The sequence below is a fragment of the Lacerta agilis genome, chromosome 3 (assembly GCF_009819535.1).
Source record: "Lacerta agilis isolate rLacAgi1 chromosome 3, rLacAgi1.pri, whole genome shotgun sequence".
In the NCBI taxonomy this organism is placed as follows: Eukaryota; Metazoa; Chordata; class Lepidosauria; order Squamata; family Lacertidae; genus Lacerta; species Lacerta agilis.
In genome coordinates, this window is record NC_046314.1 from 105,404,248 (window position 1) to 105,423,927 (window position 19,680).

Sequence of the window (19,680 nt, forward strand, 5' to 3'; positions counted from 1 at the left end):
ACTGGCTGATACATTACCCGCTTGAATCTCCATGACATACTCTGCTCCAGTCTTGCTGTTCCTTCTGTTAATTCTCTTTCAATGGCAGTTCCACTGCTCAGCCATGTTCCAGGGGCTCCCATGTAGCTACTTCCATCTTGGTACCTGCAGTTCTATCCAGGTGTCCCTAAGCTACAGGAAACTGGAGTTTACTGGAAGGACCAATGTTGGGAATGCTATGAATGACTTCGGTGTATTCACAATAAACTCCAACATTTGGTGCTGGAAGTGGCCATAATTATTGATGCCTTCTTGACAATTGGTGGCAGTGTTTACATGACCAGAGCAACTCATAGTAATAGTCATTTACAGGAGATTTGTTTCCTATCTTTAATGACGCTTGAGTGATAACTGGTCAATGAAATTGTAGATTCCTAAGTATGCATTGCTTACCTAAAATTCAGCATACTTAACTGAAGCAGACAGTCAGCATGGTTTTATCATAAGAGGAAATTTATGGTGGAGCTGAAATAAATGTATTCACCAGAATTCGATATGTATATTGACTGATCTCAAACAGTCTGTAGATATTCTTACAATATTTCCCTAAATATTCACTGGAGATTTGCTATCAACACTTGTCATACTAGTACATCTGATAACAGTATTTGATGCCTGACAGTACAAACAAAATGATATTTAGCATGTGACAGCATACTGAAGATAAAATGCAATGGTATTTGGTATTTTAAATTATTTGACAGCTGACAGTTTTTGATGCCTGCTAAAATGAAAACATTTAAGAGACGTCGGAAAGTTCTGAGGTAAAATGATTTTAATTTCGAATTCAAAACATTTCAAATTCGGGGTGGGTTTCGAATATTTGCAAACGATTGTTTCAGTTCCAGTTACAGGTAGGTAGCTGTATTGGTCTGTCATAGTCAAAACAAAATAAAATAAAAAATTCCTTCCAGTAGTACCTTAGAGACCAACTAAGTTTGTTCTTGGTATGAGCTTTCGTGTGCAGTATCTGAAGAAGTGTGCATGCACACGAAAGCTCATACCAATAACAAACTTAGCTGGTCTCTAAGGTGCTACTGGAAGGATTTTTAAAATTTTATTCCAGTTCCAGTTTATGATGATTTCAAAACATGGAAACATGGAAAGAAGAAACTGCAAAGGGGTCTGAAATGGAGGTGTGGCAAAAGAGAGACCACTACATGAAAACCAACCACGTCCCTTAGCTTGTTTTACGTCTGGGGACTCGTGTTAGCAGTTTCAAAGTTTTACCCAGATCATGTAGTATACTTAACTGCAACTTACGTTCACCTTTTGACTCAGTGCTCCAATCGTGGGACGAGAAAAGACACAACTGCCATAGCAGCCATGACTAAAACACACCATCGAAACATTACTCTCCCCACCTTACATGCAGTTAACAGATGAACGACCACTGTGCGTGTAGAGTTAACATGCTTGTTGCACACCTACCAGGCCTACCGATTCCTAGCATCCTCATTCCACAAATTAATAGAATGATTCACATAGTGCACACAGAACATGAAAGCACTTTGCCACTTAAGTTCCAGCTCACAAGCAAGTGCTGTATGCTACTAAGTCAGGTGCGGGGAACATATGGCTCTCTAGGATTTGCTGAAATACAATTCCCATCATCCCTGACAATTGTCCATACTTGCTAGGACTGCTGGAAGTTGTAGTTCACCAACAATTGGTGGTCAAAAAGTTCCCCAACTAAGTCATATTCAGAATAAAGCAATTGAAAGTAAACACAGCTGAAGTCTGTTGTTTTCAATGGGTCTATACAACTTTGCTGGATATAACCCATATTACTCGCGGTTCTTCTCCACAGTTTTTTTGCTCATAGAAAGGCATTATGGGTATTCCATAGGAAATCTATGTGTCCTATACCACCTGCCATTAGCTCCACAGAACAAATGCACTTCTCAGCAATAACAAAAGTAATTTATTGTGCTTGTGGTGAAATCTTGCTTTCTGTTATACCTGTGACTTTACGTTTGCATTGTGGTTTGTTTGCAATGCCAGAGACGGGTATATATATATATATATATATATATATATATATATATATATATATATATATCAACAATATGCTCTTTTTCTCTTGAATGACTACGATTCTGACACAAATTTTGAAACCTTTCTTGCGGGAGGGCAATTTCTGATTTAAATAGTATTTTCCACCTTGTTGGTACATCACTATCTAAATCGTCACTACGTACTTCTGCGCTTTGGAAAATATTGATCATACTTTTTATACAATGCATGTGTTATATTTGAATGTGAACTACCAGAATGCTTGAGATTGAGAACTACGGTCAATATTTCGATGATGATGATAATTAATAATGACACTTCTGTTCCCGTTAGCTATTATTCTCCACTTTAGTTTCTATTTTGTCGTTATCACATATAGAAAGACCTGTAATTCAGTTTGCCCCACCGAAGGAAGGCAACTGGATGAAAGGCACACATTTTGTTGTTGTTGTTGTTTTGCACTGCGAACAAGTAATATCTCATTCCAAGTGTTTCCAAACCAACCAACAAACAAACCTGGAACTAGAAAACCCAAAGAGTTTTGAGAATGATGCTTTCGGCAGTAATCCATCAAATGTTCGCCTACTGCCAAACGCAGTAAGTAAGCAAGCACCATTGAAGTGAACTGGGATTGAATAGCAGTATGTTTCCTGAATGGAAATTCAAAACATGTTCCAGCCAAAGTTAACAACTTTTGAGCCCACTTACCTTCCATGGGAGAGCTAAGGTTATATTTAAGCCTCTCCCATTGAAATCAATGGGGAAAAGAAGCATTTAGCTTTGACTCAATCATGCCTCAGTCACTTGCTTTAAAACAAGGGCGTGATAGCTATTTTTTGTCACACAACATCTGCAACATTTAACACTCTCTCCCACACCTCTGCCCACCACAAAAGGAAAACCAGAATGTACTGTACTTACTATAGAAAGTTTGGGAGGTCCACAGACTCAAAATAAAATCACAGTCCACAATCCTCTTTCAGAACATAGCATCTTAATCCAAATAATATCAGAAAAGGTTAAAAATTTATCAAGCATGATGTAAGACACATAGGGAAAAAACCAATTCAGTCTAAGAGATCTTATATATTTAGTGTGTAAAAGAAGCCATCACACAAACATAATCTTGCGGGCCATAAAAAATATCATTGACTGCACACCCTCTTTTATTTGGAATAGGGAGTTCAATTCTTAGTTTGTAAGAATATCAATAATGGAAGAATAATGTGGGGGGAAACATTGCAAGTGGTGGCAATGGCCAAAATCTTCCAAGGAGATACATATGCAGAGGTTGATGTGTGCAAGGGTTCTTATATTCTTTCCAATGATCAAGGTAATATTCCTTGGATTTCGACTGGCAGAAGTAGAGCATGCCATGCCACATAAAGGAAGCTGTCTTCCATACATAGAGCTCAGTGGGTACATTATTCTCCCACAAGCACATCGGGATAATGAGGGATCCCAAAAGCATGGCCTGTGTGGAACGAACGGCTGAAAGACTAGCCTGAGGAAGAGACGGTTAAGCAGGGAATTAATGCTGCCTTCAAATATCTGGAGGGGTGTCTAGAAGAAGATGGGGCAGACTTGCCCTCTGTAACTCCAGAGGGCAGGACCAGAACCACGTGTGGAAATTGCAAGGGAGCAGGTTATAGCTTAAAGACTGGGAGAAAATTCTATGATTACAACTAAGGAAGAGAGCTGAAACTTTGAAAGGGGCTAGTTGAATCTTGTCGCTTTAAATTAGTGATTCTTGTTGTAACGTGCAACGCATGTATGTTGGGGTGGTATAGGCCAGTGTTTTTCAACCACTGTTCCACGGCACACTAGTGTGCCGCGAGATGTTGCCTTGTGTGCCGTGGGAAAAAATGTGTTTATTTGATTCCTATTCAAGAGAATTACTTTATATATAGTCAATATAGGCACAGAGTTAAATTTTTTAACATTTTCTAATGGTGGTGTGCCTCGTTATTTTTTCATAAAACAAGTGTGCCCTTGCCCAAAAAAGGTTGAAAAACACTGGTATAGGCATGTAAAAATAATTAACTGGATCTTTCAAGGTGGTAGAATTTATTTATTTATTTATTTTAAAAATTGATTTTAAAGAGCATTTCAAGTAGAGAAACAGCTTTGTCAGGCACAGCGATAGCTTCTTGCCTCCTGATTTATTTATCATTATTTGCCATTGCCCATGACTAGTGAATTTGCTATGCTAAAAATGCATCAGGTGCAATAGCAACCATTTTTCCCTCACCACTGTTTGAGGTTCACCTCATTGTTTGCTGGTCTGAAGATGGGCCCTGCCCTCCTTCCTAACTCCTTTCATGGGTAGGCAAACTAAGGCCCGGGGGCCGGATCCGGCCAAATCGCCTTCTAAATCCGGTCTGTGGACGGTCCGGGAATCAGCGTGTTTTTACATGAGTAGAATGTGTCCTTTTATTTAAAATGCATCTCTCTAGGTTATTTGTGGGGGGGCTGCCTGGTGTTTTCACATGAGTAGAATGTGTGCTTTTATTTAAAATGCACCTCTGGTTTATTTGTGGGGCATAGGAATTCGTTCATTTATTTATTTTTTTCAAAATATAGTCCGGCCCCCCCACAAGGTCTGAGGGATAGTGGACTGGCCCCCTGCTGAAAAGGTTTGCTGACCCCTGTATGCTACCGGTAGTTGGGAGCACGCATTGAACAACCAGAGTTCACACACAGCCCCCCTGACCTGCTGCCTTAAATTAACAGAGGCTGTGGAGAAAAGCTACTGGTGTGAACTTCAATCAATAAATAGATTAATCTGTTAAAGCTCTATCTGGTTTTTGTTGTTTTTCAACGCTGCATAAACAGATTTTTGATACACCACACTGTGAAAGTTCATTTCAATATGTATATACCCTTATATTAGGATGGCTGGGGGGCGGGGAACCCATGTGCAGTGCAATCCAATACGTATCCACTCGGAAGTAAGCTCCACTGAGCTCAGCGGAATTTACTCCCAGTGTACAAGCCTGCAGACTTATGGAGCAATCATAACTTCCAACTGGAAAAAGAAGTGGGACTGACAGTGCCGTTCCAAGACGTTTTGGCATCTGAAGCGAACCACAAAATGGTGCCGCCGCCGCCGCTGTCAGGGAAGAAAGGTTGAGCGAAGGTACCTTAAACATGTATAAAGTACTTCCTTTGGCCTTCTAGATTGCTGTTTCTTCTCTATGGTTGTGCCGTCTTCCATCTTCCCACCCTGCCCTGCACATCAACAAGCAGAAGCAGGCATAGGAGCCATCTTGCGCCAAATATTGTGGGTGCCCGCGACAAAGGGCTTCAACATTGCCCATTCACTTTGTGGGGGCCCAGAACCCACAGCCTCCTGGAGTTGGCTCCAGTGGAACCAGGAGTATGTTCACAGTCAAGTTCTGTTGTGTGTGTTGTGTTGTTGTTTTTATTATCATTATGTGTTTCTAATTTGTCTGAGAAAATTTCAATATAAATATTTTTTTTTTAAAAAGGCAGATAATTCCTCAGTAATTGGGAAATATTAGGAACAAAATAAAATAAAATAAAATAATTCATTCCAGTAGCACCTTAGAGACCAACTAAATTTGTTATTGGTATGAGCTTTCGTGTGCATGCAAACTTCTTACAGCAGGGGTCCCCAAACTAAGGCCCAGGGGCCGGATGCGGCCCAATCGCCTTCTAAATCTGGCCCGCGGACGGTCCAGGAATCAGTGTGTTTTTACATGAGTAGAATATGTCCTTTTATTTAAAATGCATCTCTGGGTTATTTGTGGGGCCTGCCTGGTGTTTTTATATGAGTAGAATGTGTCCTTTTATTTAAAATGCATCTCTGGGTTATTTGTGGGGCATAGGAATTCGTTCATTATTATTTTTTTCAAAATATAGTCCGGCCCCCCACAAGGTCTGAGGGACAGTGGACCGGCCCCCTGCTGAAAAAGTTTGCTGACTCCTGTCTTACAGTCATCCTTTCCTCATACACAAGACATATTTAGTCTTACTGGAACACAGGGGCAACATTTCCACATTTGCTTTGACTTTTAGGGAAACTGAAAGATGCTCTGCAGATGACAGAAGACCCTGAGTCATTTCTATGCCTGATTCTTTAAACTGTCCTTGAAACTCCTTAGATGTTTGGCATGAAATTTCAGGTGGTGGGGTGGGGACGGTGAGAAGGTAACTCTAGGGCAGGGAAGGAAAGCCGTGTGCGATGATTTCTTTTCACACTCATGTAATTTGCTACGTCTTTTTCAAACGAAAGTCATTTTAAGTATGCAAACAAAAACGAAAAAAGGATGCACACCATGTCTTAATCTAAAGTTTGTGAACATTGCATAAATGGAGGAACGATAAGTTTAAAAATTTTGAATAGGCACTTACTGGAATTACAGTTAATCCTGATACAGTCTAGATGGGGAAGAATAGATGAGAAATGAAAATTTATCCTTCAAAGTAATAGCTGCAGACATCCAAGAAAATCACAGCCCACCCTTCCGGGGACAGACACATGCAAACGTGGCCACTGCGTGTTCAGATTATTTCGGTATTGCCATAGAACGCAGGTATATGGTGATAAAAAACTTTATAAATAGAAGTGAGTAGAAATAGAGGATAAAAAAAATATGGCCAATTTCAAACAAAGCTACATGGTGACAAATCTAAGTGGGGAATAATAAAGGCTTGCGGGAAAACTGGTCCAGATACTGGATTTAAGCTGGCTGCCACTTTCTCCCCCATATATGAAAGAACAGGTTAATCTTCTCAATTTTAATTTAAAAAATAATAAAAGTGCTCCGTCACAATGGGGAATAGTACAAGCCAAGCCAATAATCGCACATTCTGGATCACAGTTAATACCTCAAAGGAGGATGCAACTTTTAAAGCTTAAAATTGTAACTGTAATATTCCAACCACCTTAGATGGTCTCTCAATCCTTGGAAATACCCTTAGCTTTTACTGAAGTGGTTCAGTAAACATCGCAAAAGCGACTTCGTAATCTCCCCTATAAATCTCTTATTTTATTAGATTATAATTTGCTTTTTTTGACTTTTGAGAGGATGCTTTTCGACATCCTCTCTCTTGCAAGCGTTAGCAAATTTATTTCCGCCTTCATGGCGAATAGCAGGCAGGGCGATGCTTTTATTTTATTCATAATGTAAGGGAAATGTGCAGTCTGCATGGGCAAATTGAAACGCCCTTCTCAAATGAGCAGCATACTCTTGTTCCTCTGCATGGTCTTCGAGGGTCATCAATATTATCGCTTTTATTTCTTTAAAAAAAATAACAACCTAGATTTTGTTTCCATGTAGCTGAGTTTGTCATGTGTCGTCAACCGCATCAGAAAAGTGGTGGCAAACAGCCAAGGCACATTACCTACATGCCTCTGTCTACAGAAAGCTTTCCTGAAAGAGCCCTCTCCTGGTCACTATCGTACAGCCATCATTGACTATCAAAATAATGCACCAGCTTGCAGAAACTCCAAAATATCACTAGAGGGCTCTATCTGAAGCTAAAGAAGAGTTGTCCTTGTTTGATTTCCCTATTGCAGAATCGAATTCATAGAATCAAAATTCAATTACCTAGCTTTCCTATACACACACACACAAAAAAAAGGATTTTGAATATATCACTCTGCCCTGCTAGCTTTTGCAATTTAAAAGCGAAATCACGCCGGAGCTAGGGTTTTTGTTTTGCTTTGTTTTAAATGCTGTACAAAAAGTCCTGGAAATAATCTCTCTCTCTCACACACACACACAAAATTGAAGTCGTTCTGGTAAACCTGCATTTGGTTCCTCAGTGAATAAAGCAACGATCAATTATTTCTAAATGCTTAAAAAAAAACCTAGGAAAGCATGATATTATTTCTGCAGGAGAGCTTATGTGGTTTGTGTTCACATGGCTGTTTGCTGAGGGCCGCAGACTTTGGGCATTGAAGGGTCGTGTTATTTGTGACACACACACACAAGATCACTATGAAGTTGTAGCGGGGGTAGTTCTTAAAAAAAAATCAAAGGAGGGAGGGAGGGAGATGGATTTGAAAGTATGTAATGCCAGGCTGCTCTGTAGAGAAGACCAGAAACAAACAAAAATGTGGCTTGCAATCAGGTTTTTGTTGCTTGCATATATATTATGTGTTCTGATACATTAAGCCAAAATCAAGTACAACACACAGGGCTAAATAGCTTGCTGGTTTTTAACAAGAGTAGGTTCTGATTATATGCTGGGGCAAACTCAGTTCGCATGAGCAAACTGTTCAGGACAACAGTGCGGTTTTGGGCTGTGCACATATCATACAGCTTAAAACGCAGATATGTTTGTTTTCCCTACAGCTCAGCTTCAAGTCACATTTGCAAGTCACTGTACACATCATTATGGCCAGATGTGTTTGGAAGCCGCTCATTGCAGGATCCTCTTTTTGTGTGTGCATTTCCCCACTCTGTGTGTGTGTGTGTGTGATTAGGACAAGTGTGCTAATAACTCAGTTTCCCTTTTCTACAGCTTCTTTCCAGAAGGAATAGAAAAACCTGAAGCTGTGTCATATTGGTATACGGCTACAGTCTCTTGTAAAGGTAGACCCCCCCAGGTTGTGGGTTTCTTTGTGTGGGTTGTTCATCCTGGCATCCCCTTTTTGCAAAGAAAGATTCCCAGGCTGTCTCAGGCCTGATCAACCTGGCGCACAAAGCTAGGCTGTTGTTTAAAGTTCACTATCCAGTTCCAAACCGGCTTGTAAAAAGGGCATGGAGATCTTCACATTCCTTCTGTTCTCAAGTTGGATTAAAGCAGGTGTGTGGGGGGGGGCGCTAATCAAACCACAGTACTTCTCAAGAAACTACAGGGCAGATGTGGATTGTGGCTAACACCATGTGCACACAGCTTCACAAACCAGCAGCATTGGATGCAGAGTCAACCGGAGTGTGTACACAGCCTCAGAGCCCCAAGTGTACATGAGCGCCACTTATCATGAAAAGAACAGAATCGCAGCTCTGACTTTAAACTGCTTCTGTGAGTAGACTGCCTGGCTGAGGCAGGGGAGCTTTTCCCAGTTGCTACCCCACACCCCCTTGCCATCAGAAGACCGGACCCTCTGGGAACCCAAATCCAGTGCTCCACAGAAGCTGCATGAAACACTGCGCATGAAGCTTGCATGCGCAATGCAGACACACCAGCAGAGCTTCCCCAGCACCCAGGGGCAGGTGTTTCAAACTAGGATTTATTTGCGTAAAGCAGCAATATGGGAAATCCTGGGCTGAGAAACCCAACTTGTTGGGTAAGATGGAAACAAAACAAAAACAGCTTGCCTACTAATGCTGGTGGTCTTCTCTTTTTAGAACAGACTGAGGTTCAGAATTAATAATGGTGGGTTATGGTGGAGTGTGTAAATATAAAATTAAACTCAACAAATAATGAACTTATGCATGAGAATTGCATATATATATACCATGGCATATATATAGTTTCATTTGATTTTTCAGTGGCCAACAGGCTGTTGAATAGGTGTTTGCAGGCAAAGACGCACACCAAAAAAGGATGTTTGAGATGTAAACTTCAGGGTGGGAGTCGGGGAGGGACGTTACCTAGGTTGACTGTTAGCTTAACTCGTCCTGCATCCAGTTCCAAGCGCAGCGTGTCAGCAGATTCCCTCGAAGTGGTGGCCATTAAAATGCCATAAGCTCGCTGAGACCTGAACCGCAAGGACACGTCTTCTGCCTCGGTGTGCATCACCACGGGGAGTTGTATTTTCATAAACATGCTTCCGTCGTAGCTTAAAACGGTTGCCTCTGGAAATGGACAAGCGGGAAGATTGCGAGGGGATTACAAGCCTGCGTTTCTGCATGCGAGGTGAATGCCGTGAGTCGCATCGTCAAAAAAAAAAACACTGTTGAGTCAAGCAGGGCCAGCCCAAGACATTTGGGCACCTGAGTCACTCCTCCCTCCCTGCCAGGGAAGAAGGGGTGAGTGAAGATCTACACCAGGAACAAGGGCAGAATACACACCAGGAAGTAGGGTGGGAGGATACCAGCAGTGCCTCCTATTCACCAAGAGGCCACTGTAGAGGCGGCATTAGGAGGGCTGCAGAGGAAACAACAGATCCAGCCTCCAAGAAAAACATGGCGGCGGCAGCAGCAGCAGCAGCAGCAGGCAACGTATTCCTTGGAGGTTGGATCTGCTACCCCCGTAGATCCTGCTGCCCAAAATGAACACTGTACCACATTGCACCTTATAGTGTAGGACAGGCTTCCTCAACCTCGGCCCGCCAGATGTTTGAGACTACAGTTCTCAACATTCCTGACCACTGGTCCTGCTAGCTAGGGATCATGGGAGTTGTAGGCCAAAAACATCTGGAGGACCGAGGTTGAGGAAGCCTGCTGTAGGACAAGTAAAGGACCCCTGGACAGTTAAATCCAGTCAAAGGTGACTATGGGGTTATGGCACTCGTTTCTCTTTCAGGCCGAGGGAGCCAGTGTTGTTCACAGACAGCTATCCAGGTCATGTGGCCAGCATGACGAAACTGCTTCTGGTGCAACAGGACACTGTGACTGAAGCCAGAGCACACAGAAACACCGTTTACCTTCCCACCGCAGTGGTACCTATTTATCTACTTGCACTCAGATACTTTCGAACTGCTAGATTGGCTGGAACAGAGCAACAGGAGCTCACCCTGTCACGGGGATTCGAACTGCCAACCTTCCGATTGTCAAGCCCAAGAAACTCAGTGGTTTAGACCACAGCGCCACTTGGATCCCTTGTAGGACAAGTATTGTATTCCAGTAAGGCCACTGAAGCTGGGGCAACACAATACATGTTGGGCATTTTGGTGCAGCAGTCGATGGACTTCTGAACATTTATTTCCTTGGGTAGCATCTCTTCTGATTGGGTTGCCTATTGTGGAATGTACATTACAAGCATATATATTTTTCTTTTTCCCCTGCCCTCCCCTGCAGTCTGGTTACTGTTCCAAGGAGACTGGTATACACTAAACACCGCTGGAGCAGAAGTTTATGCTCCAAACAACTGGAAGAAATGCTTAATAATATGCTGCTCATTAAGCAGAATCACGGCCTCTAGGGCAAGGAATTATACTATCGTTTCTGCACTGGGAATGCAACCATGTACAGGGAGGAAATGACTTTATTAAACAACACCAGGGGGCAGCTGTATCTAGAGGGCTGAAGGAGCGGGAAGGTGGAGAGAGCCAGGACAATAAGTTTCAGGGCGGTCACTCTGAAAACTAAATAATAAAGGGTTATCCAGCAGTTGGTGCGAAATGGATAAATTAATTGCTGGTGCATAGAAAAACATAAACAAGCAATACCCACAATCCTGTTATTCTCCGGTGCATTTCTGCGCAACATTAAACTCACCAATTGTCCAGGATGACCCAGCAGGCTCTCACACAAAACAAAACAAAACAAAAATCCCCCCCCCCCAACCCTCCTGGTTTTGCTGTTTTGCAAAGTTCGTCAGGTCTGGCCCCTTCGAACACATACAAGGGGAAGGGCCATAGCTCAGCGGGAGAGCATTTGTTTTGCAAGCAAAACATTCCATGTCCACTCCCTTGTGTAAAGAATGCTGCCTGAAATCCTCGAGAGCCACTGCCAGCCGGTGTGGGCAAAACTAAGCTAGGTGGAACAATGAGCTAACTCAGTATAAGGCAGCTTCCTATAGGCGCTGGATTGCATTGAGCTTGGCCGGTAACAAGCTGTGCAGGCCCCTACTGAGATCTAATTCTGTGGAGTGTGGATTGCCGCCTAAAGCTTTGGGATCAGCTTTAATTAATGGAGGCATATTTTAATAATAATAATAAGGCTATTGTCCAATGGGAAATGGGAAGCAAAACATAATCACAGTTTGTCGTAACAATGAATGATCGTTCTTGCTTACGAACAATATAATGCACTTTCTGTTACCCAGTTTTAACACTTTTAAAATTACCCAGAAGAGTTTGTGTACGTTGTCTTAATCAGTGCTTTTTGGAGGGTGGAAAGTGCTGGTACTCACCATGAAGTTGTTACAGAAAGTGCCACACTATTAACATTCGGAAAAGAAAGAAAGAAAAGTGCCAGTACTGCGTATCCTTGAGTATCCCCAGAAAAAACCCAAAAGCACTGGTCTTAATAATCCTTAGAACGAGCCTATAAGGTTGGCTTTTGCAAAAAGGCAGGGAGAAGGACAGATAGGGCCTGCCTGAGTCCTTTTGGCACCGGAGGCAAAGCACGCCACTGATGCCCCAAGCCCAGATCCAGACCCACGCCCCGGGAGGGTGGGAGGAGACCAACAGCAATGCATGAGCTTTCCAGGAATGCCATGGTTTTTTTTGCTGAGAGGTGTGGCAAACAGAGGGTGTTCTGCTAAGCCAGGGGTAGGCAACCTTAGGCCCATGAGCCAGATGCGGCCCAATCTCAATCCGGCCCATGGACAGTTCGGGAATCAGCATGTTTTTTGCATGAGTAGAATGTGTCCTTTTATTTAAAACGCATCTCTGGGTTATTTGTGGGGCATAGGAATTTGTTCATTTCCTCCCAAAAAATATAGTCCTGCCCACCACATGGTCTGAGAGACGGTGGACCGGCCCACGGCTGAAAAAGGTTGCTGATGCCTGTGCTAACTGTTGCTGCTGCTGCTGCCCTTGGCTTTTTGCCTGTGTCTTTACCTTCCCCGAAGCAAAGCCAGAGGCCAGATCAGGATCTCCCACCCACTGTGGGTTGCCTCAGATTGCCTCATTGGTATGCCATTGCCCAATCATGCTAGGGCAGCAAGCTAGCTTAGGGAGTGGTGGGCAGACCACGTGGCCCACCTTTCTAGCCCCTTTCCACCCCTCAGAATCTGCCGCCTCAGACAGCTGCCTTATTCTGTCTAATGGCAGAGCCGGCCCTGAGGGCATAAAGCAGTGGCTTGCTCAAATCAGCCGGGTGAGTTCAGTGATGGCGTTTGAGCCGGGCACATTCCAACTCACAACTCTGGCACTAACAGAGGGATTCAGTGCTGCACTTTTTGGATGTTCCATCAGCCCAGGAATTTCAGCCTACCAGATGGAGCAATCCCTACTCTTCCACAGTGTTATGGACTGGTTGGATGCAGAGGAATGGTGGGAGGAACTGACAAGGGAGGAAGGCTCAGAGCCTGGGGAGTGTTGGTGGGACAACGATGAGTGTTCAGAGGGAGAAGACTGGGGAGAGGAATTGTCAGAAGCTGAAGAGGTATCTGGGAGAGTCTGTGGCAGACAGAAGTCCAGAATCAGAAGGAGAAGCTGAAGCAGGAGAGTTGGAGGAGGGAGGGCAAGAGGCAGAGATGAGTTCGCCTGGTGAAGAGTCACAAGTGTCTCCCTTTCCTGCTGCAACAAGCTCCTCTCCCCCTTGTCTCCCAGAACCAGTAGAAGCATGAAAAGGGTGGAGGAGAGGTTGGCTGCAAGGCACAGTCTCTGATTGCTTGGGAAAGCCCTGGAGAGGAGGGGACTTAAGATGGCTGTGAGGAGGCGGGGAATTTCAGTCTTTCTTGGCAACTGATCCATGGGGCCAGTCGTCATTAGGCCTGGCATTCAGCCAAGTCTGTGGAGATTGTTTGGTTTGCCAACAAAGCGTTAACTCAAACTTTGAACTGTGTTCTGGGTGGGTGCCGCCCAATCCCAAGGAGACAATTTCATGGGTCATACAGGCGGGGGAGCCCCATCGTCCATACGGCAGTCCATGTGTGGGCTTCTGCTGATGGGACTCTTCAGCCAAATGCCAAGGCGCTATGCGATTTCTGCTCAAGAGGAACAGACTCTTGCGTGAGGAAGCTCTGTCTTAAAGCACATGAAGAAAACTCTCGCTTCAATCCTGGGCTACTCCAGGTTGTTGGTTTTTGTTTTAAAAAGGTTGGGTAGGATATAATAGGAAAGACTGCCAGCCCATGACCCTGGATGGATGCTGCCAGTCAGAGTAGTCAGTACTGGACTACATGGAGAAACAGTATGACGGCTTCCTCTGTATATCTACAGATGGCGAGTGTTAATATGCAATACCTGTAATCAATGATTTTTTAAATAAATTGCTGAAATATAACTAAGTGGTCCAGCTTACAACATTTGGACTTTACATTCTTAGCTGGATTATTATTATTATTATTATTATTATTATTATTATTATTATTATTATTATATACTGCCCTATACCCGCAGGTCTCAGGGCAGTTTACAGGATAAAATCACAATATATAACCACAAAATGCATAATCAAAACGAAAACAACCCAATAACCCCCACCCCTGAGCATCTCTGCTTACTGACAGTAAATGCAAGATATGCAACCCCGAAAAAAACCGTGCATCCTAGCATCTCTGCCTCCCCACCCCCATATAATTTCTGTTGATAAATGTCATCTTGCACATTTCTCTTTGTTGTTGTTGCCCGGCTGAAAACATACACCTGCAAAAGGCACCGCCGAAAGGCAATCACGTACCACAAGCCCCAATAAAAATCAAAGAGAAAAGGCAAATTATATTGCCATGACATCTGTCCTGCCATCTGCTACAGCTCCCACAAACAAATTAAACCCATCCAGCGATTATCCTGATGTTTTGTTTTTGTTTTTACTTTTGGCATAATCAGCCCCGGCTTACAGTGGCAAAATAAGCATGGAACACTTTTTTTTTTATAAAAAAATCATATTTATTGATTTTCCAATATATATTTCCAATTACCAATCAGGTTCAAAGGCTTTTAAGCCTGCAATCCTGTTCATGTATTCCTGGAAGTGAGCTCCACTGATCTCAATGGGACTAATTTCTGAATAGTTGTGCATAGGGTGACACTGCTGTTATTCAACCCACCAGCGCATTTGGGGGCACAAGTGACCCCAAAGATACAGAACTATGAGATATAAACCCCCCATCCCAACCATTTGCTACTTCGCGCTCCTTGTATTCTCGTATGATGAAGGAATGCTAGCTCCCTCCCTGTTTCCATTAAAAACGAAGGAGAGAGCAATCCGAGGGTTGATTCTTTGACAAGAGGGAGATCCCTGCGGCACCACTTTGTTTTTTTTTTTTATAAGAATTTATTAACATTTTTACTTATAACCACATACAACCTTAACCACACCTACATTTATACACATACTAAACAAATACAATTACACATCTAATACAAAAATTGCCATGATTTTCCTTCTTAATTAGACATCTCCAAAAAAAAAAAAAATTCATTTTCCAATCTTGACAGTTGACTTCCCCTGCCTTTTCACCTTCGAGTTTATATCCATAATCTACTTTTTAACCTCTTCATTTAAAAAATTAAACTTAATTATATATATAAAGAAAAACATTCATCTTAATCTTCATCTTAATCTTAATCGTCTTAATCTATAAACTTAAACCACTTAAATCGACTTTATTTATACTACATCCTCATAAATCCTCACAGATCATTCTCATCAAATCTATCTCTTCTGTCCTTTGAACTGCTGCTAATAACATAAAAACTTAAAATATCTCTTTTCATGTTCAAACAGATAATAAAACAAACTATTGTTGACAGTGTTCACTCTCCAATTTCAAAGTACCATAACAGATTACTTTTAGATTTTGCTTAATACATCACCCCACACCCCCTCTGTCCATTCTTCTTCTCCTGATGGCATCAGCACTGAACTTCCATGCATCTTCCCTCTCCAAACGTCCACAGATCCAGGCATAGTCCAAAGCTCTCCTTGCCACGAGCTCCGAGGTGTCCAACTCTCCCTCTCTCAGCTTCTCCGGTTCTTTGTAGCATTCCTTTTCTTCTTGTAAATACCTTAATTCTCTGTCCCTGGCCCCCGAGCTCACACCTCGGGGACTGGATATAGCAAATCTTGACATCGCCTTGGGGCTGCCACCCCCAACAAGCGAATTTCTTCTCCGAAGTAGCTCACTCATTTCTTTCCATCTTTCCATCCATCCTCTCAGCTCTTTGACAAGATTTTCTTCCAAAGTGTCAAAAGTTTTGTTAGCCTCCTCTGTGGGCAGTTGGTTCCATTTCAGACCCCCACACAAGACTTTAACTTTTCTGTAAAGTAGTTCCACCTTCAAGGCAGTGAGCCTTTGTTCATCTGTTAGTCCAGAGTTCAATACCAGTTCAAGGACGAAACCCAGCATACTGGCAGAGGAGGAGGAAGTGGGTATCATATTTCTTTTCCTGTCTCTTTGTTCGTCGCCATTTTCCTAAGCTGGAGCGCAAACACCGCAACTTTAAATAGAGATATTTTCCGCTAGTTAGCTTCCCAAGAAAGAAGTTTGCCAGTCTCATGTATCGATTTTAAATACTTTATAACCAGTTCTGTGGCAGCAATCCCTCAAATTGGTTAATTTCTTAGGCTCGAAGGGAGGGAGGCAGGCTGCCTTTCTCCTTCCCCCCGGATCGTTCCAAAAACACGATTTCTGCCAAGATTATTTACTCACGACCACCGGGTTCCTTTAGCTCCATTCTTCACAGGTAGAACTTAGACGCTCACCGCGGGCTTTGCCGCCGCATTTGCATCCCGGTTGGGGCATATCCCCGTAAGCCCGGCTCCGTTGTCCCTTCACCCCCACTCCCCCTTTACAGGGGGGCAGGGGAAGGGTTCGGAGCCTCCGCGGGCGCAGCCGGGGAGCCCAGGGTGCGGGACGCTCTTCCCGCACCCCAACCGGAGCCGCGCGCTGCGGTAGCGCGGCTCCTAACCCCCGGGATGGACAAGGCGCTTCGGACCCGAAGCAGCCTTCGACCACCCGGCGATGGCGTCGCCGCCGGAAGTCCCCTGCGGCACCACTTTGGGTCATGAGCAAACGAGTGTGCGAATGAACACACATTTCATTTCCCGTATTTCATTTCAGCCGAAATGAAAGCACAGGCGGGAACAGGGGCGTAGCAAGGGGGGCATAGGGGGCGGACCGCCCCAGGTCCCATAATGGAGGGGGAGACAAATTATCAAGGAACAATCACTGCCCTACTAGGGCGGTTCATAAAAAAAAAACTTTTTTAAAAAATAACAATTGCCTGCTCCAAAGGTCTTATCTTACTATACTAGGGATTATATAGCTATATATGAGATTTCATGCATATCGGTTAATATCTTGACCCTCCTCCACCAAAATAGCTGTTTACTTGGCTGTTTTCCTATGTCGTGAAGGCTGAAATTTCAGTTCAGTGGAGCACTTCCTGTTCCCAACCCTAACCCTGTGGAAAGCCATCTAATTAGACTTTAATTTGATTTTGAGATGTTTTTTAGGAGGTAATTTAATTATTGTTTCATTTTATACCAGTGTTATGCATCTGATGTTAGCCACCCTGAGCCCGACTTCGGCCAGGGAGGGCAGGATATAAATAAAAGTTTTTCACTATTATTGCTTGTTATTATTCCTTTGCAAGAAAATATGAAATAACGTAAAACCATTTTTGTAAGGGGGGGGGGAATCAAGGGGGGGTGACAAGAAATTTTCCTCACCGGGTACCACCTGACCTTCCTACGCCCCTGGGCGGGAAAGTTACGGTGACTAAATTGGGCCTCGGTGTTTAAAGGTAGCATTTGCGGCTCAGGACCCCAATGCCTCATATATCGACTCTCCCCACATTAACTCACCCAAACCCAATGTTCATCATCTGAGGTCCGTCTCTGTGTGCTCTCTCCAAGGGAGGTGCACAGAACAGGCCTTTTCAGTGGTGGCTCCTCGCTTATGGAATGCTCTCCCCAGGGAAGCACACCTGGTGCCACCATTGCCTACTTTTAGGTGCCAGGCCATTTAAAATATATATATATATATATATATATATATTTAATCATTTTGAGTCAGGCTTTTGGCCTATTACTTGTGGTGCTTCAGATCCTGCAGCCTCCTTTAGTGGGTAAGATGTGTCAGACCTCCTTTTTATTTGTTTTTGTTTTAGTTTTATGTTGCTTTTAATTTTTTGTAAGTTGCTTTGAGTTTATCCTTGTTTTATTCTTTTTTTAAAAAAAACAAATAACTTCAATTAATAAAGCCCTTCACAACTTGAGACCAGTCTACCTACAAGGTCATCTTACCCCCAAATGTTCCCACTTGGCTGCTTCGACTGGTGGATTTGACACAACTATTACCTTCATGCCTTCTTGGAATCATAGCTGTCAACCTTTCCCTTTTTTTTGCAGGAAATTCCCTTATTATAGCATTGGGAAACAGCAGGGAGGGTTGACAGCCATGTATATAGCAGTGGGGAACAGCAGGGAGGGAGGGTTGACAGCTATGCTTGGAATATCAGGCCAGTGTTGGGAACAGAATGCTGGAATAGGTTCTAACACATGCAACTGGCTGTACAGTGGAACCCCGACTTACATACAGCTTTACGTACGTACAATTCCAGTTACGACTTCAGTAGGTGCTTCGACTTATCAACTTTCATCTAGATACCGCCTTGCCAGCAGCCCGCAGCTTGCCCGGCTGGCTGCAGGGCAGCGCTGAGGCCTCTGCTGCCGGGGAGAGGGCCCCCATCCCACCCCCGAAGCTGTGGAAGAGGTGCCGCCTGCAAGAGGCACAGCAGGGCGCACTGCAGCCCCAAACCCCGCCGAGGAACTAACCTGAGGAAGTCCAGAGAGGAACCTGGCCTGGCAAGGGAAAAAAAAAGTGATCCTGGCCAAAGTGATCTGGAGTTGCCAAGGTGTTGCTTTCCAAATGTGTGGCACTCAGTTGGAAGAGCATGAGGCTCCTAATCTCAGGGTTGTGGGTTCAAGCCCTATGTTGGGCAAAAGATTCCTGCATTGCAGCGGGTTGGACTAGATGACTCTTGTGGTCCCTTCCAACCCTATAACCCATTCTATAAAATGCTCTCGAACTACACTTCCCAGCAGCTGTTATGGCCAACAGTCAGGTACGATGGGAGTTGGGAGTCCAACAGCATCTAGAGTGCTCCACGTTGTGCTATCTCCATCCTGCAGTACCTGACAAATTATTTCAGACCCTAGTTCTTCACTAGGTAAAGGTAAAGGGGCCCCTGACCATCAGGTCCAGTCGTGTCCGACTCTGGGGTTGCGGTGCTCATCTCGCTCTATAGGCCGAGGGAGCCGACGTTTGTCCGCAGACAGCTTCCGGGTCATGTGGCCAGCATGACAAAGCCGCTTCTGGTGAACCAGAGCAGCGCACGGAAACGCCGTTTACCTTCCCGCCGGAGCGGTCCCTATTTATCTACTTGCACTATGACGTGCTTTCGAACTGCTAGGTGGGCAGGAGCTGGGACCGAGCAACGGGAGCTCACCCCGTGGCAGGGATTCGAACCGCCGACCTTCTGATCAGCTAGCCCTAGACTCTGTGGTTTAACCCACAGCGCCACCTGGGTCCCTTCAGTTCTTCACTACATTGTTCTAAAATTTGTGATTCAAACCAGCGTAGTCCCCCCACACCCCACATGCTCCCTGAAGTGGCTTTGTTTGCTGATGTGAACATCTTTTTTTTACACACACACTCAAATTGCTTTCTTTTTGAATGGCACGAACAACAATTTAATTGTCGTGTCTACTGGCAAACGAGAACGGTTTATCAGCAACCGCACATGGGTAGGGGCAATAATAGTTCTGTGTGGCAAGCACTGCCTTTGCTGGAGCTTATGGAATCCCAAACGCTGTAATCATATTAACGCATGACCGTTTGGGATGCAACTATTGCTGGAAG

General features: G+C 43.9%; 1 protein-coding gene across 1 annotated transcript in view; it reads right to left on the reverse strand.

Annotated features, from left to right (window-relative positions):
* The window catches only part of NRXN1 (neurexin 1), a 933,637-nt gene that overhangs the window by 472,939 nt on the left and 441,018 nt on the right, over window positions 1–19,680 (reverse strand). Inside the window, 2 exon segments of the mRNA XM_033145071.1 lie at window positions 6,433–6,459; window positions 9,627–9,830. Coding sequence (XP_033000962.1) covers window positions 6,433–6,459; window positions 9,627–9,830 — 231 coding nt within the window.